The sequence below is a fragment of the Eulemur rufifrons genome, chromosome 1 (genome assembly GCF_041146395.1).
Source record: "Eulemur rufifrons isolate Redbay chromosome 1, OSU_ERuf_1, whole genome shotgun sequence".
NCBI lineage: Eukaryota > Metazoa > Chordata > Mammalia > Primates > Lemuridae > Eulemur > Eulemur rufifrons.
The window spans coordinates 27,790,141-27,817,135 of NC_090983.1; the positions used below are offsets into that span (position 1 = coordinate 27,790,141).

The 26,995-nt window shown below is 42.3% G+C and overlaps 1 protein-coding gene across 4 annotated transcripts in view; it reads right to left on the reverse strand.

Annotated features, from left to right (window-relative positions):
- PARD3B (par-3 family cell polarity regulator beta) overlaps positions 1 to 26,995 on the reverse strand; it is a 957,311-nt gene that overhangs the window by 27,246 nt on the left and 903,070 nt on the right. For all 4 annotated transcript variants that reach the window (XM_069468028.1, XM_069468036.1, XM_069468042.1 and 1 more), the window contains one exon: positions 24,403 to 24,482. In XM_069468028.1, the coding sequence (XP_069324129.1) occupies positions 24,403 to 24,482 (80 nt within the window). The remainder of the gene's footprint in view (positions 1 to 24,402; positions 24,483 to 26,995) is intronic.

The window sequence follows — 26,995 nt, forward strand, 5'->3', positions numbered from 1 at the left end:
ATTCTAGCTTTTATTACTTAATCTGTCTTATAAGGATGTATATTTTATTTATGTTTTATAGTAGACAAAACTTCATCTGCTTGTGTACTTTGTCTATAATTTCAGTGCAGTTTTCTTATACAGGTGCCAAGGTAATTATAAGGGTTACAGATGTGCCTCTCTTAACTTCTTAAATGTCACCAACATGTGCAGGAGGATGGTCTGGCTTTTTAGGGTAGGATCTTGTTCTTTAAGTGCACATGGTTACAGCATTGACAAGGGATATAAAACTCTTGCTTTGAATGATACAGTATTAGTTAAACTCTAGCTACTACGTTGTTATTTAGAATTTATCTACAGTCAATCAACATATAGAAGTTCACCCGATCTCATGCAGGTAACATCTGTCAAGGTAAGGAGAGGATGGGAGAGGAGAGGAGCGTACAGAAAGTACATTCCCAGGGCAGCTGTTGGGGCTCACCAGTGGAAGAGCAGTTGCTCGGTGGCCAATGGAACAGGGCCCTTGTGAATATTCCTGGTAAGAGACTGGCTACAAGTTGCTAAAGAGTGAATAGACATTGATGCAGAGAACAGTGCAGGGAGGTGGCATCTGCATTCTCTCCACCAAGGCAGAATGTTTAGGTATATACCTGCAGCCTAAGCTGTCCTAACAGTATTGTTCTTATCAGTGCTCCAGAAACACATGTCCACAAAATCAATAAACATCTTTCTTTGGAAAGCAATGGGTGGTTCCGAACCAATCCACAAGATAGGGCAAATACTCAGGAAGTTACCCAGGGAACTTCAAAACCCAATTGCATTAAATCATTTGCCAAGAGCACAGAGACTTGAATACTCTTAGAGACACTGTTAACATAGCAAAGATCTCCTTAAAAGAAATATTTCCACAGTGTTTTTCATCTCAGGGGAAAGAAAAAAACTTTGCCAACATTATGCATTTTTAAGCTATCTTTGTGGAAGTATTTAAATATGTTACCTACTTACTCTGTTTTATTCTTTGTTCTCACTTATACATACATTTTTATTTGGAAATTTGTACCAGATGGGACTTGAATATAAAATCTATGTACATTTGCTTTCTCTTTTATAATTCACCTATCACCCACTGTGTATCATTTTTCCTGAATTAGTACCTAGTTACAGTTTTTTTTCCCCATTTTGTGCCACATTTTTTAAGGCTAAAAATGAAGAAAAATATTTTCTTCAAACATTTGCTTGTATAGGCCCTGATGGCTATTGTTTGGCTGGTTTTTGAAATGTCAAACAGGAACTCAAAAATGCATTCAAGTTCCAGTTCATGCAGTAGGACAAGAAAAAGAAACAAAAGGCAGTTATAAAAGTTGGAAAGGAAAAAATAAAACTGTCTTTGTTTGCAGGAGACACGATCATTTATGTAGAAAATCTGAAAGAATTGACAAAAAAGTTCCTGGAACTAATAAGCGATAGCAGTAAGGCCACAGGAGACAAGGTTAATATACAAAAGTCAATCACTTTTCTGTTTACCAGCAACGAACAAAGTGGATCTGAAATGAAAAACACAATACCATTTACATTAGCATCCCCCCAAATGGAATACTTACGTATAAATTTAAAAAGATGTACAAGATCTATGAGGAAAACGGCACAATTCTGATGAAGAAACCAAAGAACTAAATGAATGGAGAGATATCCCATGTTCGTGGATAGAAAGACTGAATATTGTCAAGATGTCAGCTCTTCCCAGCTTGATCTATAGATTCAATGCAATCACAATAAAAATTCCAGAAAGTTATTTTGTGGATATTGACAAACTGATTCTAAAGTTTATATGCAAAAGCAAAAGACCAAGAATAGCCAACAAAATATTGAAGGAAAACGAGCTTGGAGAATTGACACTGCCCAACTTCAAGGTTTATTATAAAGCTAGAGTAATCATGACATTGTGGTATTGATGAAAGAACAGAAAAATAGATCAATTGAACAGAATAGAGAACCCAGAAACAGAACTATAAAAATATAGTCAATTGACCGTTGATGAAGGACCAAAGGCAATACCATGGAGAAAAGAGAGTCTTTTCAGCCAATGATGCTAGAACAACTGGACATCCACATGTGAAAAAATGAATCTAGGCACAGACTTTATAATATTCACAAAAGTTAACTCAAACAAAATGGCTTATAGATCTAGACGTAAAATGCAAAACCATAAAACTCCCAGAAGATAAAATAGGAGAAAACCTAGATGACCGGGCTTTGGTGATAGCTTTTTAGATATACCAAAGGGACAATCCACGAATTGATAAGCTAAACTTTATTAAAATTAAGAACTTCTGCTCTGTGAAAGAAAATGTCAAAAGACTGAAAAGAGAAGCCACAGAATGGGAGAACATATTTGCAAAAGACACATCTGATAAAGGACCGTTATCCAAAATATACAAAGAACTCTTAAAACTCTACAATAACAAACAACCTAATTAAAATATGGGCCAAAGACCTTAACAGACACCTCCCCAAAGAAGATATACAGATAGTAAATAAGTATATGAAAGATGATCTACATCATATGTCACCAAGGAAATGCAACTTAAAACAACAATCAGATACAACTATGAACCTATTAGAATGGCCACAATTGGGAACACTGACAACACCAAATACTGAAAAGGATGTGGTGCAACAGGGACTATCATGCATTTCTGGTGGTAATTAGAAGTGGTGCAGTCACTCTGGAAGACAGTTTTATGATTTCTTGCAAAACTACATATAGTCTCACCATATGGTCCAGCAATCACATTCCTTGGTATTTACCCAAAAGAGTTGAAAACTCCTGTCCACACAAAAACCTGCTCACAGATGTTCACAGCAGCTATATTCATAATTTCCCAAACTTGGAGGCAACTAAGATGTCCTTTAGTAAGTGAATGAATAAACAAACTATGGTATACCCAGACACTGGAATATTATTCAGCCTTAGAAAGAAATGAGCTATTGAAGCCAAAGAGGACATGGAGGAACCTTAAATGTATATTACAAAGTGAAAGAAGCCAATCCAAAAAAGGCTGTGTGATTCCAACTACCTGACATTCTGGAAAAGGCAGAACTATGGAGACAGTGAAAAGATCAGTGGTTGCCTGGGGTTGGGGGTGAATAGGCAGAGCACAGAGGATTGTTAGTACAGTGAAAATACTCTGTAGGATACTATTAATATAATAATGGATATGTGTTATTATGCATTTGTCCAAACCCATGGAATGTACAACATCAAGAGAGAACATTAATGTCAACTATGCATTTTGGGTGATTATGATGCATCAATGTAGCTTCATCAATTGAAACAACTGTACCACTCTGGTGAGAGATGTTGATAACGGGGGAGGCTATGTATATGTGGGCACAGGGGGTTGATAAGAAATCTCTGTACCTTCCTCTCAAATTTATTGTGAACCCAAAACTGCTCAAGTAAATAAACACAAACAAATGAACAAACACATAAACCTTGCTCTGCTAGAGCCAACAAACAGTTACAGAGGCAGCTGGTGGCTTTCTCCCCTTGTCCACTAAGGGTGCATGTGAGATGGGCCCCTGAGGAAGGACATGATGAGCCTTTCTTTGAAGGACAGAGGAAGCCACAGCTTCTATTTTTAAGTCCTTATATGCTGCCTTTGGTGTGTTATCTCTGTTTTTACTCCTCAGTGGCTTCTGCCCCTTGCAGCTCCTTGTGCCTCCCTGCTCTCTAGCCCTCTGCCTTATCAACACAGAGAAGAAGAAGATATTATCATATACATTTAATCCAGGAATTCCCATTTTAAACCCTGTGAAGGGAAAGGCTTTGTCTCCAGTTAAATGTTCAGGCAGCCTGTTAATGTGATATGAAGTTGCCCCCAGTTAGAGTGTTGAGTCACGAGTCTTTACCGATTCCTGCAAATGCTAGAAAATGTGGATATTTACTACCAGAAATGACCAGCGCATCTGAGAAGAATGGATGACATAAACAAGCACTGCTGGTATAGATCTTTTTGGAGTTATTCTAGAGGAGCAATGGACACTACAGTTTGTAGCCTGTTAATTGACACATCCAGCCGGAGCCTGTGAACGACAATGCTCACTTGGAACATAGATTGGGGACATTTACCTGGAAACCTCTTCCTGGAACCGTGCTGCAACTGGCACCAGATGACACCTTGACTTGCAATAAACATTGAGCGACATGTTCAATCCTGTCTGTTGTCTGACTTTGTTGAGTTCTCTTCAGGCAATCCATGAACTCTCCATCCTTTTAATTGTATGCTTTTCACATTCCTAAAGAATGAAGTTCTCACCATGGAGTTGCTGTGAGGGTTACTGGTTTAGTAAACTTTGATTTCACTTTTCTTTCTAAAAACAACTTTTGCTGCACGTAGTATCTTATATTGTAACTGTGGTTTCTGAAATTCCAAAATAAGTGTTTTATCTTTAAGGACATTTTTGCTATTCTGTGGTGAAGTTTTCAGCACCTTTCAATACATGAGAATTTCTCCTTTTTCCTCTAATATATAATTTCTTCCATATTTTTAGATACTTACATCGTCTAAGCCAATTTGTTGGCACGTTTCACCTCATACCACAGAGATAAACCATGGTATGGATTTTAAGTGCTAACAGAGAAAGAACCGTTAATTTGTCTAGTCTGCAACCTGTGCAGTTTTCCACTTCTCATGGAATACAAACTTCCTGATTTTCATTATTGATGCTTTATTAAGTATGGATATTCCTGGTAGGAAAAAGGTTGGCTTTTTTTAGAGATGATTATTTCCTATTTGTTATTTTCCCATTGCTTGAATACTCTTAATGGTGAGCAGTGATAGAGCCTCAATTTGGAGACATCTGCATATTTGAAATCCCTTTCTCTGCCAGAAAAACCAAATACAGCAAAATACTGTTTCAGGGATTCAGTTTAAATTCTAGGAATTATGCAGTTTTATAAATCTAAGTTTCCTTTTTGTACCTACTTTTCAAATCTTCTCAGGTGGTTCACAGAGATGACTTCCAGTTCTCTGTGTGCCATCTCATCACACTCCAGGGCCCAGAATGGTCACACTGCCTTCCCACTGAGCCTTGCATGCCATCCTTTCTCATCCACCAAGGACAACGGCACCTCATCCCCCCACTGCCCCCTCCCGGACTCCAGAGTTGTCTTTGCCACCCTCCCCTCGATACGCACGTCTAATCAGCATCAACTCAGGTCAGTTCACCTCCTTCACGGCACAGACGTCTCTTCCCTTCCTGGCCCTCCTGCTTACAGCCTCACTCCGGGCTCTTGGCACCTTCCATAGGGATTACATCAACAGCTTCACATGGACCTTCCCGATTCCAGTCTTGTCCCTCCAGTTACTCTCCATGAAATTATCAAGGGCTTTATTTTCTACAGTGCAAATCTGACCAAACCATTCCCAAGTTTAAAGGCCTCTGATGGCCGAGGCCTTCTGGGTAGACTCAAACTTCCTAGCATGTCGCACAAAGTGCTACACATCTTGCCACTTCCTCACCTCACATGCAATGTACACATATAAAATTTCAGCAGCTACTCTACTCTATCACAATCATCTACTTGTTTCTCCTCTACTCTCTAACCAGACCATCAGAGATTGTGTTTTACTGACTGTGTTTTATTAAAGAGTATCTCCTCTGTGCCTAGTGCAGTGCCAGCTATTAATATATAGTATTATTTAACTAAAAGTTTACTGAATTAATGAATCGATAAATGAAGTGTCAACTCTACCTTCACAATCTTGTCCAACTTTGGAACAGTAGATGGAATATCATTCAAAAACTCAACTTCTCAAATCTCCTCTGCTCACCTGAGCTGCCCAGGTAACACAGTCCTGGGTTTCCTTCCTTCCGTCAAAGCCTACCTTGTCCCTACCCTTTCTTTGCTTGGCTTCAGCCAGATACCCTGTAACTTTCCTCCTATGCATGAAGTGCACTAAATCGAACTCTAATCTTCTTAAAGAGTTAATGTGCCTCCCTAAATGCCTAATTTACTACCAGAGAGTGACTTAGGCACTGGGGAGAATCTGGCTCATTATTTAATAGCCAATAAGGCCAGCTGTTTCATTTCAAGAAATTAATGGTCTTTAAAACCTTTCCATATTGTACCAACTGCTCTTCTCGATGGAAAGCCAAGTGACTTTTATTAGGAAGGTTGATAAAATCCAAACCCTGTTAGTCCTGCTCTAGCCTTCTTCATAATACCAATAGAGCCTTCTGGGACATCTGGTTATTTTTGTTTGACTCTCCCTGTTGATTCTTTGAGATATTTTCTTTGCTGGGTTTTCTTTGGTTGCTCCCTTGGAGACTGCAAAAGGTGGTCCGACAGCTGCACTCCATGGCCTGACGGCGTGACCCCCGGCCTTCTTGACTTCTTAAGTAAGAATGCCTTTCAGCATTAAGTCTAATTTGGCTGAGACAGTGAGCAGCTTGTTACTTTCACGTTAGCTCACTCCATCTTTAGCCACCTGAAATTACTCATATGTAAAAAAAAAAAAAAAAAAAAAATTCCCATTCAGAGGATGTTTTATGTAACCATCTTTCTCTTATTAATATCCCACCATTAGGCAAAAAGGTCAAAAAAAGGCCAGATTAGGCCACAAATCCATATTATGAGACAAAGGTATAGCAGCCCTTAAATCTGTAGCCATTGATCAGTGTTTGGTTTGAGGACACTGGCTTTGGGGAATAAAAATGAATAAAATACAGTTGTCCCTACCAGCAGCTGATGTCTCTATTCTTTTCAGATACAAACTGTTGCCAGTGGCACATGAACAACGGTATTATAATATCCCACCCACATTAAATGGATTATTTATCTAAATTGTATATGGCAGGGGTGGCTATGGTCTAATATTCATATTTTACTTTCTTTACATTTCCAGGGGTTTTAAGCTGCCATAATTTACAGCGGGTCGACACAGCACTTTTTGCTCTGCTGGAGGCTGCTGCCTGCTTACTCTGGTGAGCACTTCCTTTCCCTCTCTGCTTTCTGGGAATGAGAACAGGTTGTAATTTTTCAAAAGCAGGGAAGAGAGCAAATCCTTCTTTAGGTAGCGCTGGTGGACACACAAACCTGGCCTCTGAAACTCGAGCAGGTTCTGTGCTCCCCGGCGCAGGTGGGATTGATGGGGAGTGGGGGGTGACCATGCAGTCAGGGGTACGATGCCACTCAACCTGCTTTCCAGGATTTATGTGCGGGAAGTTTTATTCTCTTTAAAAGCAGACCAAACGGCATTATCCAGAGTAGAAGTATATATGCACACACTACGCTGTGTGGTGCTGAAAGGTAGGCCTTAATAAGGTTTCTTGCTAAAACTATTACATTTGCTCTGATATTGAAGATACCCTTCCACACCGTGAGCTACTGTATGGATATTTTCTTCTAATAAATTTTTACAAATGCAATAATCTCTATGAAGACGTTGTCATTCTGTTGAAAAGGAAAATACTAGCCACATAGGAATCATAATGTGAGGATTTAAAAAAATGACCCCTTTTGGAAGGGTTTACAGTAAATCCCTCTAATTCAGCAAGTCTGCAATTTATTGGTTCGCAAAACTCTCTCACTCACCCTTTCCCCCAGGGATATATACAAAATATTATTCATGAAAAATCTGGCATGTAATTTCAGAGAATTTGAGGATCCCCTGGAACCAATCAATATCAATTTAGATATGCATAGACCCCAGATTAAGAACCCCTTCTCTCATATTTCCTTTGGGGTTAGCCAAATTAACACATATACTATCTCAAGACAAGTCTCCTTCCAGCAAATCTCTATCTCTTTCTCACAGAAATTAAAAGAGTGACTCCCGGTCATATACATGCTGTGTTTGAGTAGCACACTCAGAGTTCTATCAACCAGATCTGAGGATGACAGGAATGCAGACTGCAGGAGATGTGGGGCATGTGTGTCAGTTCAACAGGTACATCTTGCTCATGCCGCAGAAGGAAACATCAGCTGGCAGGAGGTCAAGGAGAGCACATATTTTGCAAGAGGAAGTACCACCTTGAGAAAGAAGCCCATCTGGGTAAACCTGACTATTCCCTGGACACTGAGGACCTGGCGCTCTATCACATTCCAAAGGTCCAGGTCAGAATTCTTTAGGACACCCGGTATCCTGACACAGGGCATCATTCCAGTGACAGCAAGATGTAAATTGACTCTGGTTGATGCGTGCCAATAAACTGCACCGATTATCTTCCACAATGTTTGGCTGAAGGCATTTAACATGGTTGTCTAGACCACTGTGTATTCTCTATGGTTATACAATAACAATATCACAGTTGATACTGCTTGAAACTGTTATGAAAGTACATTACTGCTTAGAATGACATGTGTGTTCAAAGTGTTCCTGCTGCAGAAGTGCCAAAATAAATGGAACCATAAAATAATTAGAAGAACATATGGATATTTATTTCATGATGGAAGATAACCTTTTGCATATAAAAGCAAAAAAATCATAAGGTGAAAGATTAAAGATTTAAACTGTAAAAATTTTAAATTTCTGTTCACCATCAGTTAAATTAAAATAATTTAAAATATGACAAAGTGTTAATGTCCTTAATATATGAAGAGCTCTAGTACATAAAGAAGGAAAAGACCAACACCTGGACAGAAATGATACGCAAACAGATAAGCTACAAAAACTGAAAGACATACAAATTCAAATAAACATATGAGAAAACTTCAGCCTCTTACTAGTAAAGGAATTATAAATTAAAGCAGTTTGTGGTCATAATTGTTACTTTTTTTACCTATTAAATTGACACAGATTTTCAAAAATGACTTATACTCAGTGCTGGCGGGGGTGTAAATTGGTACAACCTTTTTGGAGGTCAATCTGGCAATTTATATCAGGAACTTTAATTCACATTCTTTGACCTGATAATTACATGCTAGGAATTTATCCTATAGCCTGCTTGACTTATAACACATACTTTTTGTTCTAAGATGAGCCTAAGCATCTTAATTGAACTGGATATGATTGATCCAATTTTATAGACTTCATGGATATAATACTGCATCTTAGCATAAAGCCTAATGCTAAAGGGACACCGTGGAGACCACAGGAGCCACACGACCAGGGCCATGAGACTAATCCTTGAATTCGGCCAAGTTCCTACTGTTCTTAATTGAAGCAAAGGTGGCATGTTGAAATCCATGCAAAACTTTACTTTGTGTGCATTTATTTACAGCCATCAGAGGTAAAGTCACTGCAGACACCCAAACTGCCATCATCATTAATGGGCACGCTTGGGTTAGGCACCTCAGTACCACATTTCCATTTTCCCGAGGCTTTCCATAATTCCAGGGGTGTCCCAGAGGTGCTGCTATATTTCAGTGATGTTTTGAGCATGGGCTGGACAGAATATGAACTTGTCAAAGACCTTACTTCATTTCTATAAACTGCATATTTGAGCAAAACAAAGAGAAACCAGAAATATATTCTTCTAGGGTCATTCTCTTGGGTGGCCCTGTTGATGCAATTGGTATTCACTGTGCTCCATCCAAGACATGACCAATTCACAGAGCACCTGCTCCAATAGCAAAGGGGAGGCATCAAGACTGTCTGGGCTACTTCCTAATTGCATATTTTTCTCGTATGAAAGGCAAGCAGGACTGATCTGCTTTGACCCTGGGCCTTCACACTCACTAGTTGTCACAGCACTGCTGTGTGCACACTTATCTCCTCATCACTTATGTCCACTGTGGTCCTCACTCCAAGCATTTGTGCTTCCTGGCTTGAGGCTTTCTGTCACCAGCGCACTAGACAGGCAGAAGTGCTATGGAGTTGGCACCTTAGAAGCAACCCTAAGCCAGTGACGAATGGGATTGAAAGATAAATACCTCTGCATTCTTGCCCCTCAGGTGAGACAAGGTGTGAGTGCATTTCGTACCATCTCTAGCAGGCCCCAGCAGAACTGACAAACCTGCCCCTGTGCCCCAACACAGCAGTGACCTGCTCATTAATGCATAAATGCACTCTGTACTGGCCTTCTTCCCTTCCCTTCCTCACGCCCCCCAGTGCTTCCTGGGATCGCTTCCCCCCTAAAAAAAAATTTGCACTTAAATCTTTGTTTCAGAGTCTGCTTCTGGGAGAAAATCCAGCCTAAGACACCAAGATTCTTTTTGCTCTTGAATTTGTACGAAAAAATTATGAGAATTTCCACTATTCTTTGTTATTATTGTTGCTATTCCAAAAATAGTATAAGGAACTCCCTATATCCTTTATCCAAATTTACCAATTCTTTCCATTTTGTCCCATTTACTTTACATTCATTCTTTTTTTCTTCCATTCTGTTCACTTCTCCTCCATTCTCCCTCTTTCTCTCTCTATACATATATGCACATACATACATACATATTATATATACAAGCTGGTATTTCCTGAACCATCTGAGAGTAAACCAGATATTTGTGCCTCTTTATCCTTAAATATTTTAGTGCATACTTATGAAGAACAGGGATATTAAATTTTATAAGTACAGTACAGATACCAGAAGGATATCCATGGTTTCTTCTTACCCTTATGTTTACACTTTACGGGGTCAGAGATATGCTTAGTCACAGAATGCCAGATAACATTAAGTCACCAGTTTTTTCCTACTTGAGAAAAATATCATTTCCAGAATGAAATTACACAGACAGTGATAGATAAGGCTTTGCTGTCCTTATAAGCAGTGAAGACATGTCACAACCTCCGAAGGGTGCCCAGGCCTTTGCAATTTGCATTGTCAACCTTCCTCTGTTTCTATTTTCCGGGTACAAGACTGTGGTTTATTACATCATCACTCCTGATGTGCCCTGGGGTCTTTGGCTCAGCTGTCATGAATACACATTTGTCTAACATCCTGGATCAGCATCTGTAATTCCCATCCATGCTGAGCTGCCTCTACTGCACACTTCAGTGGTCTCCTTCTGGAAGTCCAAAAGGTACCTCTAATCTAACACGGCCCAGCCCAGACTCATAGTCCCCCCACCTCGTCCTCTCTCAGTTTTTCTCTCCTGGGGAGCACCATCGCCCGTGCTGTTGTGTGTGGACTTACTCTCGACACCTGGCTTCACTTTCCCCCACACCCCACATGCAATCCATCCATCATCAGTTCTGTCAGTTTTTTCAACCATCTTTCTCCAATTCTGCTATCGTCACCACCACCTTTGTATTCACTACAAACATCCTTCTCCTGAACTACAGCAGAAGCCTCTGACCTAGTCCGCAGCCACTCCAGTCTCCTTCCAAACTCCTCTCTACCCTGCAGCTAAGAAAAATAATTGAAACACAAATCTGATCATGTCCTCTTTCTGCTTACAACCCATCAAAGGTTTCTAATTAGTCTTTGAATAAATACAAACATCCTGAACTTGACCACCCATGGGCTGACTTCCACCTACCTCTCCTGCTCACCTCTTGCAGCCACACAGCTTTCTTCCGGCCTCTACTCACTGTGCTCTCTCCCAACGCAGGGCCTCTGCACCTGTTCTTCTCTCTGCCCGAATATTCCTTGTTTCTTCTCTCTAATCTCCTTCAGATCATAACTCATGTCTCCTTCCCTCCCTTGATTTGGTCCCATTTCATATTACATTTTCTCAAATCACATGATTTGATTCCTTTCTTGTAATGGGCAGAGCTGCAATTTTACGTTTTATGCTTTGTGTCTGCCTAATTACTATCTTCTCCACTAGGTCCTGAGCTCCACAGGACAGAGACTGTGTGTGGGGGCGCTTATCATGCTACCCCCACCGCCGACAGAGTGTACTGGACTCAGTAGGTCATCAGTAATTAGTGGCTGAATGTAGAAATAAGGAACGGGAGATGACTTTTTTAGCACATCTCTTTAAGGCCAATAAAGTTGCACAGATAGCTTTGATTGACCTTTTTGCTTTTAATTAGATATGAAAGAAGTGACCAGAAAAAGGACAAGCTGAGGAATTCAAGCTGTTGACAAGATGGTAACGTAAGTGACTTGTTTATAACCGACCCACAGAAGGCAGTCATCACATTATCTTGGCCACATGACAGGCAGCACATTCGGAAATCACTCATATAAAACATTGGCTAGAAGCTCTGTCTTCTACATGGACTTGATTTTGATGTCGGACAAAACTGTAAAAGGGTGTTTGTTGCACAGTCTGGACCATTTAGCACAAATTGTCAGGCACCGACACATCAGTGGAAAGTGACCAAGAAGCCTGATACAAACTCCATTCTGATTTTATATGACTGTTTCCAGGGAGAAAAAAAAAAAAAACCCAAAAAACTTCACTGTGGCAAATTCCTTCTCAAAATAGCTCAACATGCTTATTTTCCATCTTAAACCTCTGCTGTAACAATTACAGCTCTTTCCTGTACCTTGTAAAAAACCAGGCTGTCACACACTATCATTTCTGGAAATGGGTCTGCCTTGGCCTGAGCTTCATGTGAGCAGTTTGTGGGCAGAAACCTTATCTGAGCAGTCACCACCCTGTCTTCACTTGCAAGCAATGGCCAAGCTGAAAGGGGACTAATGATGCCTCCGAGCGTGTTGTTGGTGGAGACTGGCCAACAAGAATTGCCAGGTTCCTACATATTTAACATGTCACTCCACGTTTAGCCATAAAGGTCAGTTCTGCTGATTGTCGAGTGGGACAAGCCTCTATTGGGACAAGCCCCAACCACTTCTATCTAGGCTTAATTGAAGACTTGGAATATACACAGGAACACGTTCTGGAGGCTGCTCTTTCTGTACCAACCCTTCTCGCATTTGTACCACAAATGTTTGCCTTTGCTGGAAATAAAGGAGCTGGACCGACGGGTTTCCTGGCACAAGGAGGGGGGTCGTTGGGGCCTGTGTCACATGAGATCCAGGGCACAGATGGGCTCATGTGGCACCACCAGGATAGTTCACTGCCAAAGCTCTCTTCCCTGGACTTGAAGCAGCAGAGTCAGTAGAAGCGATCCTCCTACAGTTACCTGGCATTTGCATCTCGGCCACGTCCCCTGAGGATCTGCCAGAACTATACTGTGGAAGAACCAACAATACTTTCCTGGCTACAAAAATTGCTGAAGTGGAACCAACTGGTATATATATATATATATATATATATATATTTTTTTTTTTTGAGACAGAGTCTCACTCTGTTGCCCGGGCTAGAGTGAGTGCCGTGGCGTCAGCCTAGCTCACAGCAACCTCAAACTCCTGGGCTTAAGCGATCCTACTGTCTCAGCCTCCCGAGTGGCTGGGACTACAGGCATGAGCCACCATGCCCGGCTAATTTTTTGTATATATATATTTTAGTTGTCCATATAATTTCTTTCTATTTTTAGTAGAGATGGGGGGTCTCACTCTTGCTCAGGCTGGTCTCGAACTCCTGACCTCGAGCGATCCACCCGCCTCGGGCTCCCAGAGTGCTAGGATTACAGGCGAGAGCCACCGCGCCCGGCCGGTATATATATATTTTTAACCCACTAGCATAATACAGAGGCAGTCTTTTTTTAAAAAGTGCCATTTAAAAGATATTTCAGCTGGAGGGAAGTGGGTGTTTAAATTTGCTAAGGGGGTACTCAGGAGGCTGAGCCAGGAGGAGCACTTGAGCCCACTGAATGCTTCCCTTCCTACCTGTTTCCAGCCAGCCTCGTACAGGACAACTTGATGGAGGGGACAGCCCCGAGGTTTCAGAGGTAGAAAGGACTGGACTGAATCGAAAAGGTGCCACATGTTCTGTGTGCACCCTCAGTCACACCGCTTTGCATCTCCAAGCCTCAGGTTCATCATCCATAAAATAGGGATAATAATATTTATTTCAAGATTGTTACAAGAAATAAATGAGGTGACATATTTAAAGTACCCACCAGAGTTCTTGGAGCATAATAAAGACTCAACAAATGCTGGCTCCCTCCCCCATGCCCGATTCCAAGTGTTCTGTGGGAGAACAGTGCAGAGTGCAATCTGGGGGCTGGGGAGCTGGCGGCATGTGGCATACACGGCAGCTGCGTCCTGCACGGCCCTAGGGGGAGCCACTCACATCCCTGTTTGTCCTCCCAATAGGAACAGAAAATTGTTGTAAGGAAAATGTAGCTATCTTGTTTTTACTTATGGAAAATTCATTATAGTGATATAAGAATAAAGACTATATGATTCAAAACTATTTTTCTTTTTTTCCCATAAGTTTCTTATTTGTACTTAATTACTTTTTCATAACCTGCAGGGCAGGTTCCAACATTTCCCATTTTCTTTGGAACCCTAAAAGACACTCATACGGAACATGGATACATTTTCAGTGTGGTCAAGGCTCTCTTCTGTCCCACAAACGCATGTTACTCAAGGAAAAAGGTGACATGTCCCCACCTCTCCTTCCCTTGTCAGCCTTGATGGTGTGGGGAAGTCTGAAATAAAAAAGGCTTCGAAAACCAGAAAGACCTGGGTTTGGATTCTGATTTTGACCCTGTCACTTGGAGAATGAATTTTCCCTTTTATTCAAGGAGCATCATAATGACGACTGCCCAGCTGGATGGCGAGGGTACAACGAGACAAGGCACGTAGAGCACAGACCCAGCAGGTACTCAGTGCATTCCACAACCCATCCCCGCCCGAATTTTCTTAGTTTGATTTGTAAATACAATTAACTAGTTTAAGAATAAACATGACATCTTTGAAACAATTTGCATGTAGATTTTAGTATATAAAAATGAGAAATAAATCTAGTGATTTCACTGTTAATTACTCCCATTGAAAAATATCACGTATTCATGCATTTGGTGAGGCACTAACTTTTTATCCAAGGTGCTTACAAGTTTGAGTGGTGTAATGTGATTTTAAATGATCACAAAGCACAGGCCTCAAACATAGAAATAAGAAATCATAGTAAATTAACACACTTGGTTATTCATAGGGTCGCTGCCTGTAGTAGGTTGATAACAGGATGCCTGTGTATAGCAAACCCAGGAACTTGGGCCAAGGGGCTGTGCAAGTGGCTAGAGTCATACCGAACACAGGGCAGCAGGTGCAGAATGACAGTGTGCTTGGTGCAGGACAGTGGAGCACTGTCAAAAATCACTACCATAATTCCAGGGCGATGAGCAGTTGGAGGCAGAGGGCAGAATGGCAGGAAAACAGGAAAACATCAAGAACTACCAAAGAATACGAGAAGTGAGAGAGAGAGCAACACTTTAAATTACGCAGATGCCTAGGCACAAAACAACCTTCTTTTTCTTTTGGCTGGAGAAATTAGAAATACATACTATATAACTTGTTTAAATATGTGCAGGAGGGAAAACGTGGAAGTCAGCTTATCAAACTTCATATATTTTAAGTCCAAGGTAATGTCCGATTTGGAACTCTTGAAATAGCAGGCACATACTCTTCCTCCGAAAAGAAGACTTAGCCAACAACCACATACCAGTTTAGAATTTTCTATGGAAAATGAGAGAAAAAGATCTATGGAATTTAATATATGTGGTCCATCAAGATTCAGTTAAAACGACTTTGGGGACATCAGTACTGTAATGGGTCTTAACATGTTTTAAATCACTAATATTCTAACTAAACTCATAATGGAGGCCTTCGACTGAATAATTAATATCAAATATTCTAACTGGCATCAAGGATATATTGGCTATGAGGAAATGATGAAAAGTTTGATTAAAATGGACTTTTATCTGAGGAACTAAGTGACATAAAAATGATACGGCAGTAGCATTAACCCCTGATCCCAGCTGTTTGGCATCTTAAAGCGGTATTACATGCAGGGCTTTCTGCATTTTCAGGAAGTTTGAGTTGACAATGGACACATCTTAATCTCACAAAGAATTAAATCGCTGCTAATTCATCATTTTGTCCTCAGCATTGAGACTGAGGTGGTGTCAGAGGGCCAGTCCAACAGGCAGCTGTCTCTACTTGGAAGGGTAGCGAGACACTAGATTTTTAACATAAGGAAGCTGAGGAGAAAGGATGAGAAAGCTTAATTTGCTGGTGTAAAAGAGCTTCATTGATTTTCAAAAGGCATTAAACCCTATCACATGTGGATGTGGAAGGTATGATCTAGATAATTTCTTCAGCTCATCTTAGTGTTCCTGCAAAGTCAGAGCAGCACTTCTTAGCCACAGAAAGGTGGCTTTTCACGGTGAGGACGGTCCTTCAGACAGATAAAGTTGCACCACCAGGAAGGTATCAGAGAACTGGCCACGATTCACAGTATCTAGAACAGATGACGTGCAACAGGCCATTGTCTGAGGGCTTGAGGAGAAGTACTTGTAGCGGAAACAGCCTAAACTTCTGGTAGAACATTCCACTGGCTGCCATGCAGCAGGCAGAAGTACATATATTCTCATGAAGCATGTTATTTGACAAGCTGGCCTGTGGTGGAGAGAAGTACTCAGGCAGCGTGGAGACTTTGTTAATGTCTATAGACTCAGACAGCCAAACCCCTACCCACACCCAGACACACACACACACACACACACACGCACACCCCTATTGTTCTGATTGCTCAAGTTTTCACTGAACTCACTTAATTACTATCTAGATTAGCTTCAGCCAAAGACCAGTACTGTGGCATTGCTGGAAATCTTTGCTGAACTCGAATGTCACTGCCATCTGCTTAGCAAGTGCTATAAAATAATGCAAGCTTGGCAAAGGAAAATTCAAAAGCAGTGAGCACAGCAGATGTTCACTGGAGAAGAGAACAAGAGAAATCTGAGATGGAGAGTGCCTTTAAGAAGCAAGGTAAATGACAGAAAAGGATACGAAGGACACCCAGTCAAAATGCTTTGGGGATAATATAATGTAGTAGATAGTGTGCATGTTGCAAGCTTCAAACTTAGCCATGCACTTGTACAGATTGGAGTTTTCCTGAGGATGGGCCTATGTAGACAAGAAGGCTGACACCAACAAAACGAACCAACTGAAAGGTTGAAGTGGAAGTGTGCTCTGACGTCGTGTTCTTCTGCTCTGAATACAATCATACCCAATACAAAAACACTTGGAATATACTTAGAAAGCCAATTTATTTTGGGTTCCTAGGAAGCAAGCATAAGCTGTTTGCTCCTTCTAAAGTTGCTCTTTCTATCTGAAATAAGCCCTAGCATGCTGTTTCCTGTTACACAGCCAAGCTGAAAGCTGCTTAGGATGTTCAGAGAGACGTTTTCTTCTCCCACGTAACTTATGTAACTTGAGTTTAGAGTAACATCAGGACTGGAAGTTGAATACAGCCTGAGCAGGCCTTTGTCCTTCATCAGTCTCGGGAAAGGGAGTCTTTCTCTCCACGGGAGTGTTCATGTAGCTCTCCACCAGAAAATTTATTGTGATCTTTTTTCTTTTGGGTAGATATCATTCCTAATCTTAAAGAACCAAAGTACCAATTTGCAGACACCATTTTTTCAATTCTCAGGAGTGTTCTAACAAAACAGGATTCTCTTTTTGGTAGGCAAAGTATATTGCTTAATGTTCATCTGGCAATTGCGCATTAAACTGTTCATATTTCAAATGAAGGACCCAGGGGAAGGAAAAAGAATTGATTTTATGACAGCATTACAGAGATGGTTGAAAGGCATTACTTAGCCTGTATATTAGTGATGTTCTGTGTCATATACAAAGATGAATAAGACACAGTGCCTGTCCTCAAAGGCACTTACAGTTTAGAGAGAAAGACAAACAGGTGAGCAAATACTACCAGGGAGTATGATAATCGCAGAGCACGGCTCTGATGCTGTTTCCTAACCTAGCTGCAGTGGATGACTGAACAGACTCCCCGCCAGACTGCTTGGGTTCAAATCCCAGCTCTGCCGTTTTTTAGCTGTTGAACTTGGGCAATTTTACTTAATCTCTCCATACCTGTACCCTTGCTATGAAATGGGGATAATTATCAGGATGCTATTAAGTCACAGTGCTGGTATGAACATTAAGTCAGCCAGTAGATGCAAAGCCTTTAGAACAGTGCCCAGCACATAGTAAGTGCTCAATCAAGAATAACTATTTAGTAGTCTGGCCTTCTGTTGATTTCAGGGAAAAGAGACATTCTCATGGAAGAATCATTACTTATATTGGAAAACAGTACCCTAAAACAAACTGTCAAGAAATCTTGGGAAGATTTCTTTTTTTCAAATTTCAGAATATGATGGGGGTACAAACATTTTGGTTTCATGAATTGCTTTGAGTCAAAGTTATAAGTGTGTCCATCACCCATATAGTGCATATAGTACCCATTAGGTGTGAATTTACCCATCCCCACCTCCTCCGCCATCTGCTTGATTTCCACTGAATTTTACTGCGGGAATATTTCTTTCCCATAACTTACTTGTATGAAAACAAATCTATTTTCATCTGTATACCGATGTATTAAGAACCTACTATATACTCGGCCCTATGTTAGGTTCTGGTGGTGAATGTAAAAATAATAAGTATAAAACAAATTTCAAGGAATTTACAATCCATGCTAGTGGAAAGGGGCAGTAGAGGATTATAACCTAATTCCAGGGTGTTTCCAGCAGCACTGGAAAGGTATTCCAGTAATAACCATTGTTAGAGGAGTTGAATGGAGGAAGACCCAAAGAAAGATGAGCCGGCTTTTGGCATGGGGACTCTGATGTATCTCGGAGGCAGAAGGACGGATGTGTCCAATGGGCAGTTGTAACTGGGGTCACTAGAGTGAGATACGAAGGTTAGTCAGGTACTTTTAGAATCATCATCATAGTGATAAGAATAGAATTTGCAGGAATGTAGGAGACTGCTCAGAGAGAATCTACACAAAGGAAAGGGCTAGAAGCAGAATCAGGTAGAATAATCAGTGATGTGGCCGGAAGCCTGGGGCAAGAGGCTGCTGTGTGAGTGGGTTATGTGGCTATAGGGTCAACAAGCAAAGGCCTCTTTTTCCTAAAAAATATGGGAAAAGGAGAGTTGAGGAAAGTCTTTGTTTTTCTCTTATGGATAAGCATGAAGTCCACAGGGTAGCCCTGCCACCCGAGCCCAGCTCACCTGGGGTAGCCCTGCCACCCGAGCCCCGCTCGGCTGAGTCCTGGCAGCTGTGTGTTCAGCACTGCTCCAGCCTGAGCCCACAGGAGCATCTCAGCAGTGTCTCTGGAGCTCCGTCCACCAGTGGACGGGGTGCTGCTGCTGCACCGTGTCTTCTCTGGGAGCCAGAGCACCTTCTCCGCTGACCTGGGTAACTCATTCTGGATATGGCCCCCACTCCTGGGGCAATCCTAGCTCTGTGCCCAAGTCTTGCCCAGACCCGAGTCAGCATCCCGTAGCTGCTATATGAACTCCACTGTAAAAATCGCTGTCTGCTAGCTTGTCCGTTAGCCCGGCTTATAGCTCAGATCACATATGTTTGCTTTATTCTCTGGCCCTGGACATCCGGACCACTGGTCCCTCCCCAGAGCTGGCTAATCCCTCAGCCTCAGCCAGTGCTCCCAGCACATCTTCACGCAGGTGCTGGTTTCCTCTGCTCCACACAGCGGGCGGCCTCTTGCCAAACGTGCCCTTCAGCTGTACATTTACAATAGCAGGCAGGGGGAGGAAAGCAACTGCCAGGGGGCCCTCAAGCAGCCAGAGAGGGGTAGTCGGTGGTGCAAGGTCCCCAAGAAGCCAGTGAGAATAAGCTTTGCTGTGTGGATTTGCCTCATTGGAGAAAGATACACTTCTTCCCCAGAGATAAATAAAAAAAGAGCTAAGAATAAAAAAATCCTTCCAGTATGTCAGGCAGGCTCTTCGCTGAGGGTTTTGTTTATATTATTGTATTTAATACTCACAGCAGCACTATATGGAGGCCCTGATATAGGCCCCAGTTTGCAGATTAGAAAACAGAGCCTGGGCCAATAGATCACTGCCTGAGGCCACACAGGTGGCGAGTGCCTGCGCTGGGGCTGTGGTCCTGGCCTGACTCTGAGCTCAGGCCCTGCCTGTGTGCCCTTGGGAAGTGTGTGTGACTGAAGGCTCCAGAGTCTGAGCAGCGGGGAGAAGGTGAAGGGCTGATGTTGAAGGCCTCGAGGTCGTAAAGGAAAGGAAGTGAGGTCATCTCCAGAGACTGGGCTTGGGGAGCTGAGTCATCTTCGCAGAACTTTACAGGAGTAGAAAAGAGTTGGAATGGCCACTGTGGGACAGTCAGGGGAGTCGACAACACGACTCAGAGGAATTTAGAGGAACGCCGGCCGGCGGCAGGGCCCAGCTGGCGCTGTGTGATGTGAATGCTACAGCGCAACCCATGATGTAGTTTTATGAGTTGCTCCTGCAACCTCTCCCTGCCCAGGCAAGCAGGGCCACAGAAGAGATGCGGTACCTTTTTGCTCACTCCTTGGGACTCCGCACTGGGTTACAAGCCCGGAGGAGCAACATAATGTGCTGATGCACTGAGCCATCTGCAGAGAGGGGGATAATGGGATCCCACGGGGCCAGGGATGGGCCAGGTGGGAATGATGGAGGCCTGCGACAGTAGAGCAGAGAGCTCACTGCTGAAGGGACTGCCCGTGTGGGGCCTGCAAAATCAGAATGGGGCCTGGGAGGATCGAGAGGGGCCAGCAGGCCGGAATGGAAAAGGAGCCATTTGCAAAAATACATGCACCGACGTTCACACATTATAGCAGCCTGGGAAACGGTCACTTCCCTACTTACCTAGGGTGAGTAATAATTTGCATCAGGCAAAGATAAGGGAATACTGATTTTATTGTGTTTACTATCTAAAAAAAGAAAAGAAAGAGAGAAAAGAAAAGAAAGAAAGGAAATGGGTGCTGGACAGGCTGGTAAAACATTTGCTCAGGTACAGGCCTGGTATTTGCTAAGGAGGTTGTATTACAACCACACTCTGCTTTCCAAAACAGCACCCTCAGGAGAAAAGAAATAAAGTCATTTTTTCTTGCAAGGCAGAAGATTTAACATTGCTTAACAATAACACTTAACATCACTTAGCCCTTAGCCTTAGGCAACCTCACAACTACCCAGCGCTGGGAATTGTCTTTTTCCTGCGCTGGCCAGTGCTCTGGCTTTATTTGGTGAAGTGTCATTTAGCCTGGCAGCAGGCTGCATGGACCTACTTTAAAGATGACAGAGTTCCATGAAAGCATAGGAGGGTGCCCCTTGACCAGGGCTTCTCACCTAGTGCACACACCGCGGGGCATTTTTTCCCTCTGTCAATGGCTCCAAGTTTGGCATATAATCGACGGTATTGAGTGTATCTTAAAAAGTCCTGTGATGCTCTTCACAAATAACACAGGAGCCAAACAGTCAGTAGCATATTAAATCCCCTATAAGGTTGGCCACCGACTTCCTATAGATAGAATTATTCCTATTTTTAATTAAAAATTTAACTCCATGAATATTTTAAAGCTTCCTGCCTCTGTGGCAAAAGGTAGGGGGGAGTCCGGTGCCTACAGAGAGGTGCTCGCCTCCTCTCCTGGCAAAAGAGACAGCAGCGGAGCTGGGGTGATACAATTAAGTGGACAATAAAGTCCTAGGGAGCGGGGGGGGGGGGGGTGGGGTGGGGTAAGATGAGAAAACCAGGGTAAATGTCATTGGCACGGGGGGCTGAATGTGCAGACCTTTCCGAAGCCAGCAGTGCAGCCCCTGGCCTCTGCAATCTGCAGCTTGTTGGGTGAAATGAACCCCCAGCCCCAATCCCAGCACTGGGCGGCACTGCCTGGGAAGGAGCTTCGCACGTCCTCTTTAGATATTGAGGTGGAGCACCCCCCATTTAAAAGCCAGTGCCAGGATGGCTCGTGCATTTGTCTGAGCCCTGTTGACGCTCCACCATGGCCACTTCTTTTTTTTTAGACAGCGTCTCACTCTGTTGCCCAGACTAGAGTGCCGTGGCATCAGCCTAGCTCACAGCAACCTCAAACTCCTGGGTTCAAGCGATCCTCCTGCCCCAGCCTCCTGAGTAGCTGGGACTACAGGCATGTGCCACCATGCCCGGTTAATTTTTTCTATATATTTTTAGTTGTCCAGTTAATTTCTTTCTATTTTTTAGTAGAGACAGGGTCTCACTCTTGCTCAGGCTGGTCTCGAACTCCTGACCTCGAGCGATCCTCCCGCCTCGGGCTCCCAGAGTGCTAGGATTACAGGCGTGAGCCACCGTGCCCGGCCCACCATGGGTACTTCTGATTACCAGGTAGCAATAAAAGTCTGTCTGCACGGACAGCTAATCACTCCTACATTGTGTGTGTGAGTGGACTGTTTGCCAAAATTATTTTCAGTCTAAGATGCTTCCCTTCCAGCTACGGTTATAGTATTGGGGCAGGCAGGGTTTTGTCAATTTATACATTGTGACGATGGCTCTAGAAGCACAAACAACATAAATGTGTTACCTTTGTCAGAAAACCCCCTCCACAGTGTTTAATCCTAAAATAGACTTGTTTAGAGTCAGCCATGATTGAGCATTTCAGGGCTTATTAGTAAAAATAATGAGGAGTTGGAAATTCAGAGGAATTTATATTAATAATTACAAATAGAAGCATTTGTTGCACTACCATAAAAGATTGATTTGCATGCCTCCTTTACCACGCAGTAGAGTCCTAGGGATGGACTGGGAGAGTGTCTCCAGTTTCCAAATTCGCAGGGCCTGATATATGGTAGGTGATCGCTAGATATATGGGGAATGAATGGACGAATAAAACTTACAGAATTTGAAATGCTATTTCTGTGCTTTTGATTTGTACAAAAGAATCCATTTCTGCACTCTGAGTGCAAGTTGGCCAGGAAGACATTAAACTGTTTCCAGTTTTCCTTTTTTTCCCCCATCTCATAAGAACATACTACTTTCCATCTGCCTTAGCCATAATTTCCATACTCTTCAACAGTGAAAACGGAAATCATATATTTAAAACAAATTTTGGAAAGTACTTCCATTTTTAAAGTAAAAACAAAATACAGCCATCCCTCAGCATCCATGGGGGATTGGTTCCAGAACCTCCCCCTTCGCACCAAAGTCCACAGATACTCAAGTCACTCACATAAAATGGTGCAATAGTGCATATAACCTATGCACATCTTCCCATATAATTTATATCATCTCTAGATTACTAAGATTACCTAATATATTGTAAATACTGTGTAAATAGTTGTTAGGCTACATTGTTTAGGGAATAATGACCAGGAAAAAGTCTGTACATGTTCAGTACCCACACAACCATACACTCTTTTTTGGGGGGGGAGATATTTTCGATCCAAGGTTGGTTAAACCCATGGATGGGGAACTCACGGATATGGAGTGCCAGCTGTATTAGGCCAGGCAAAATAGGGACAGGAAAGAAATCATGGATAAGAAAAAACTATGAGACAACAGATTAAAAAAAAAAAAAAGAAAACAGATATAAATAAAATATAGTTGTATAAAAGCTTTTAAAGTATTGTATTTTGGGTATCCTGTTAAAAATTGGTTCCCTGCTAGATTTGAGATTTTGTTACTTTTGAAAATTAACATACTATTTATAAATGCTACTTAGGCTATGCCTGTCGTAATGTTCAGGATGTTATTTCTGTAAGTTCACACACAGAAGTACAGCCCACATGCAACTCAAAACAGTAACTCCAACTCTGAGTTAGCACTTTCACAGCTTGGCTTTGATGACAAGAAAGAGCTACTTGGGGTACTCCCCCTACCCCTTTAAAAGATGATATTCGGCAACACTTCAGTTTTCTGGCTGGCATTAACCTTTCTTTGTTTCTTTTTTGAACTCACTAATTCTCACACTCCTCTCATCTAACTCCCATAGTAGCTGGACTGTATGTAATCTTGGAAAAGTTTCCTCTTTGTCATGTGCTACTGATAGCAGACTAAAATTACTCTTCATCTCACAGATAAGAGCGCACATTTTAGAGAACTGTATCTCATTTTCAGGGGTGTCTAGTTACAGCACGAGTGGATCATGTTAGGACAGAGTGGCCAAGCAAACTTTTCCCACGCAGTAGTTTCTTTCCCCCTCTGGGTCTGTGCCTCTCAGCAATATTTGCTTATTGCCTTGAGAACAGGGTCAGATTCTAAATCAAGCAAAGAACACCTTCCCAAGTGCATATTTCTCTCCTGCTTTTTAACACCCACACGAAACTCCAAACTTAAGGTTGGCCCGCCCTTCCTCATGGGTGACTTCTAGGACAGACGATTTACTATTTTATTGTCTCTAAGCTTGGTGCAGGATGTTCAATACCATTTTTATAGCAATGGCTTAGGATTTCCATTTAGTATCCAATATTCTAGCTGACATGTTCAATTGCAATGATATACTATTTTCTCCCCTTAAAAAATAACCCACAAGTGTTTCAATTATTAGCACAGTTGTGAAGATGGCACGCGGGCTGCAGCAGACGGCAGTAAGGCAAAATTATAACATATTCTCTATTTCAAAGCCAGGTTTCTATTTCATGTAGACTTCTCTAAAGACTTCATTTGTGGGTGAGCTGGAGATGGGAGACCCCTCGGTGACCTACCTGGGTAAGGACGCGTACTGTCTCTCCATTCCCTCGGGGCGGAGGCTGTGCGCGTTCCCATCAGGGCCCTTTCCAGACACCTGCGGAGAGAAAAGTAATTAGAGATGAAGATCCATTATACACGCTGGTTACTGACAATGCAGCTCAAAATTATAATCAGTGCACAAACGCTGCTGCTGCCTGCCAAAAATCAACCATGGGAAAGCAAGCGAGGACTCTGCCTCGCTACGGGAATCGAGGACCGAGCTGCAAACACAGCGTTTAACAACACAGTCACTTCTTTCAAATACGGGTCACTGTCAAACTGACTCTTTCACGCCCCCACGCCAGGGGTATTCTGGAGGCTGTAAGATCGTTTTCTTTTTCTTTGCAAATAGACTTTAGTTTTTAGAAAAGTTGTAAATTTGCAGAAAAATTGAGCAGATAATTTAAAGAGTTCTCACTTATCCCATACCCAATTTTCCTATTATTACTATCTTACACTAGTATGGTACATTTCTTACAATCAATACATCAATATCGATATATTATTGTTAACTGGACTTTACAGTTTATTCACATTTTTATCTAACGTCTTTTTTTTTTGTTCCTGGTATCCCATCCAGTACACCATGTTACATTTAGTCATTGTGCCATCATAGGCTTCTTTCAGCTGTGAGGACCACATTTTTAAAATTACCTTTTCTGTGAAACCTTTTTATACCAACAAGGGTTGGTGACAACCCACTGTCTACTCCACAGTGCTCAGGAAGCCCTCCCTGACCACCCGGAACCTCACTTAGCTCTTTCTCTCTCTTATGAAAGACCACACGGAGTGATGAACTGTTTTCTATCTAGTGTTGGTCTTTGTTTTTGTCCCTTCCTATGTGCTTCCTATGTTCACCTCTGAGTGAGGTGAACAGCCTCTGAGATCCTGAAGGGCAGTGACTGGCCCACTAGGTTCTCCATGAAGTGTGTTTGTTTCTTGAATGAAAAGAGTTTATATCTCATCCCTCTGTATCTATCAGACCAATTAAAGCGGGATGAACACATAACAGATATTTGAGAGTACTTGTTTGATTCCTTACCTGTGCGTATCAACACACGTGGTATTGTGGATGACTCATGTGCTTGCTTTTGTGCTGGGGTAGCCCTCCCACAATGGGTATGGAAGGGGCAAATAGAAAACTTGGACTATTACGGTTGGGTGGAGAGGAGGGGAGTTTGCTAGTAAATACAGAAAGTGGCAGTGTCACGGTCAGTAAGGAAAATGTTTTCTAGGTAGTGCTAAACAACTTGGAAGTCAGTTTCTTCTTACAGAAAGTCCCAGCTCTCCACAAAACCACCATTCCAGCTTGTGCAGGGTGTGTGTGTGGGCTGAGCGTGTGGGGAGAGATGTTGCAAAGCAAATATACACATGCATTTAGAATAAGAAAGACTATTCTTGGAGTTAAATTATTGTAGGAGGATCTTTCAAGTGTGTCCTATAAAACCTCTTTACATTTCATCAATACATGGAACAGAAGTAGAGGAGTAGCTGGAGTTATCTGAGAGGGCAATAGTCCAGTGAACAGCCTAGGTCAGGACGAGGACCGCACACGCAAACTTTAAAGCAACTAGAGACAGACAGATTGAGAATTCTTAGCATTAAGACAAAAGCCTTGATTTAAACCACTGACCTTTCTACCAAAGACAAAGAAGCAGTGAAGGAGAGAAGTAATGTCCTCAGCCACTCCTATATAAGGTTTGTTTTGTTTTTAAGCTATTTCTTATGGAGGAAGAATTCCTGTGAATACCAGAACTACATTGCCAATTATTAATTGTAGTTGTTTGGAAAAACTCTACGTTTATGTACCCCTAGCATGGCTCTAGGTGTTGATAACTAATCTTTTTCTTGTAGCCATAAAGCTTCAAGTTGACAGCTTCAGCACTGGTGTCCAGAACTGGGCCAGCCTGGCGATGAAGGCAGCCAACATGCTGGTGCCTTGAGGAGAGCACCGCCGCCTGCCCGTTGCTGTTCTGGTGAGTTACCTACCAGCATCCCAGATGCTGTGAAAGGTATGATGATCTGTATCCTTAAGGAACTTTCTGTCTTATTGGAAAAACACGTATTAGAAATGAAAGAATGACACAGGATGCTGTATGATCAAGTGCCGCTCAGGATGTGACCAGCAATAACACAGATACTGCCTGGGGTTGTTACGAAAAACTCATGGAAGTACCAGAGCTTGGACCAGGCTTCAGAGATGGGCAGCATGCTTACATGACTCTGTTCTTCACCAACTGTGCATAGATATGTGTGCTTCTCTGTTAGTGTTGCAACATCACTAATACAGTCACTCAATTAGGCACTGTATTCAAAGCAATGAAGAAATCCAGCCCTTCTTCTGGAGGAGACAGGCCTGCAAACAATTATGGTACGATGAGATCACTGCTAGTGTGGAAGTGTGAGGAAGGAGGCAGTGGGGGTCTGTAGGAACAGATACCACAGTCCACCTGGGGGAGTTGAAGACAGCTTCATATGGGTGTTGAAGCTTCATCTAAGACCTGAATATGAATGAGGAGGAGTTTTTCTGGGGGCTGAGGGTGGAGGAGTAGCAGGAGAAGGCATTCT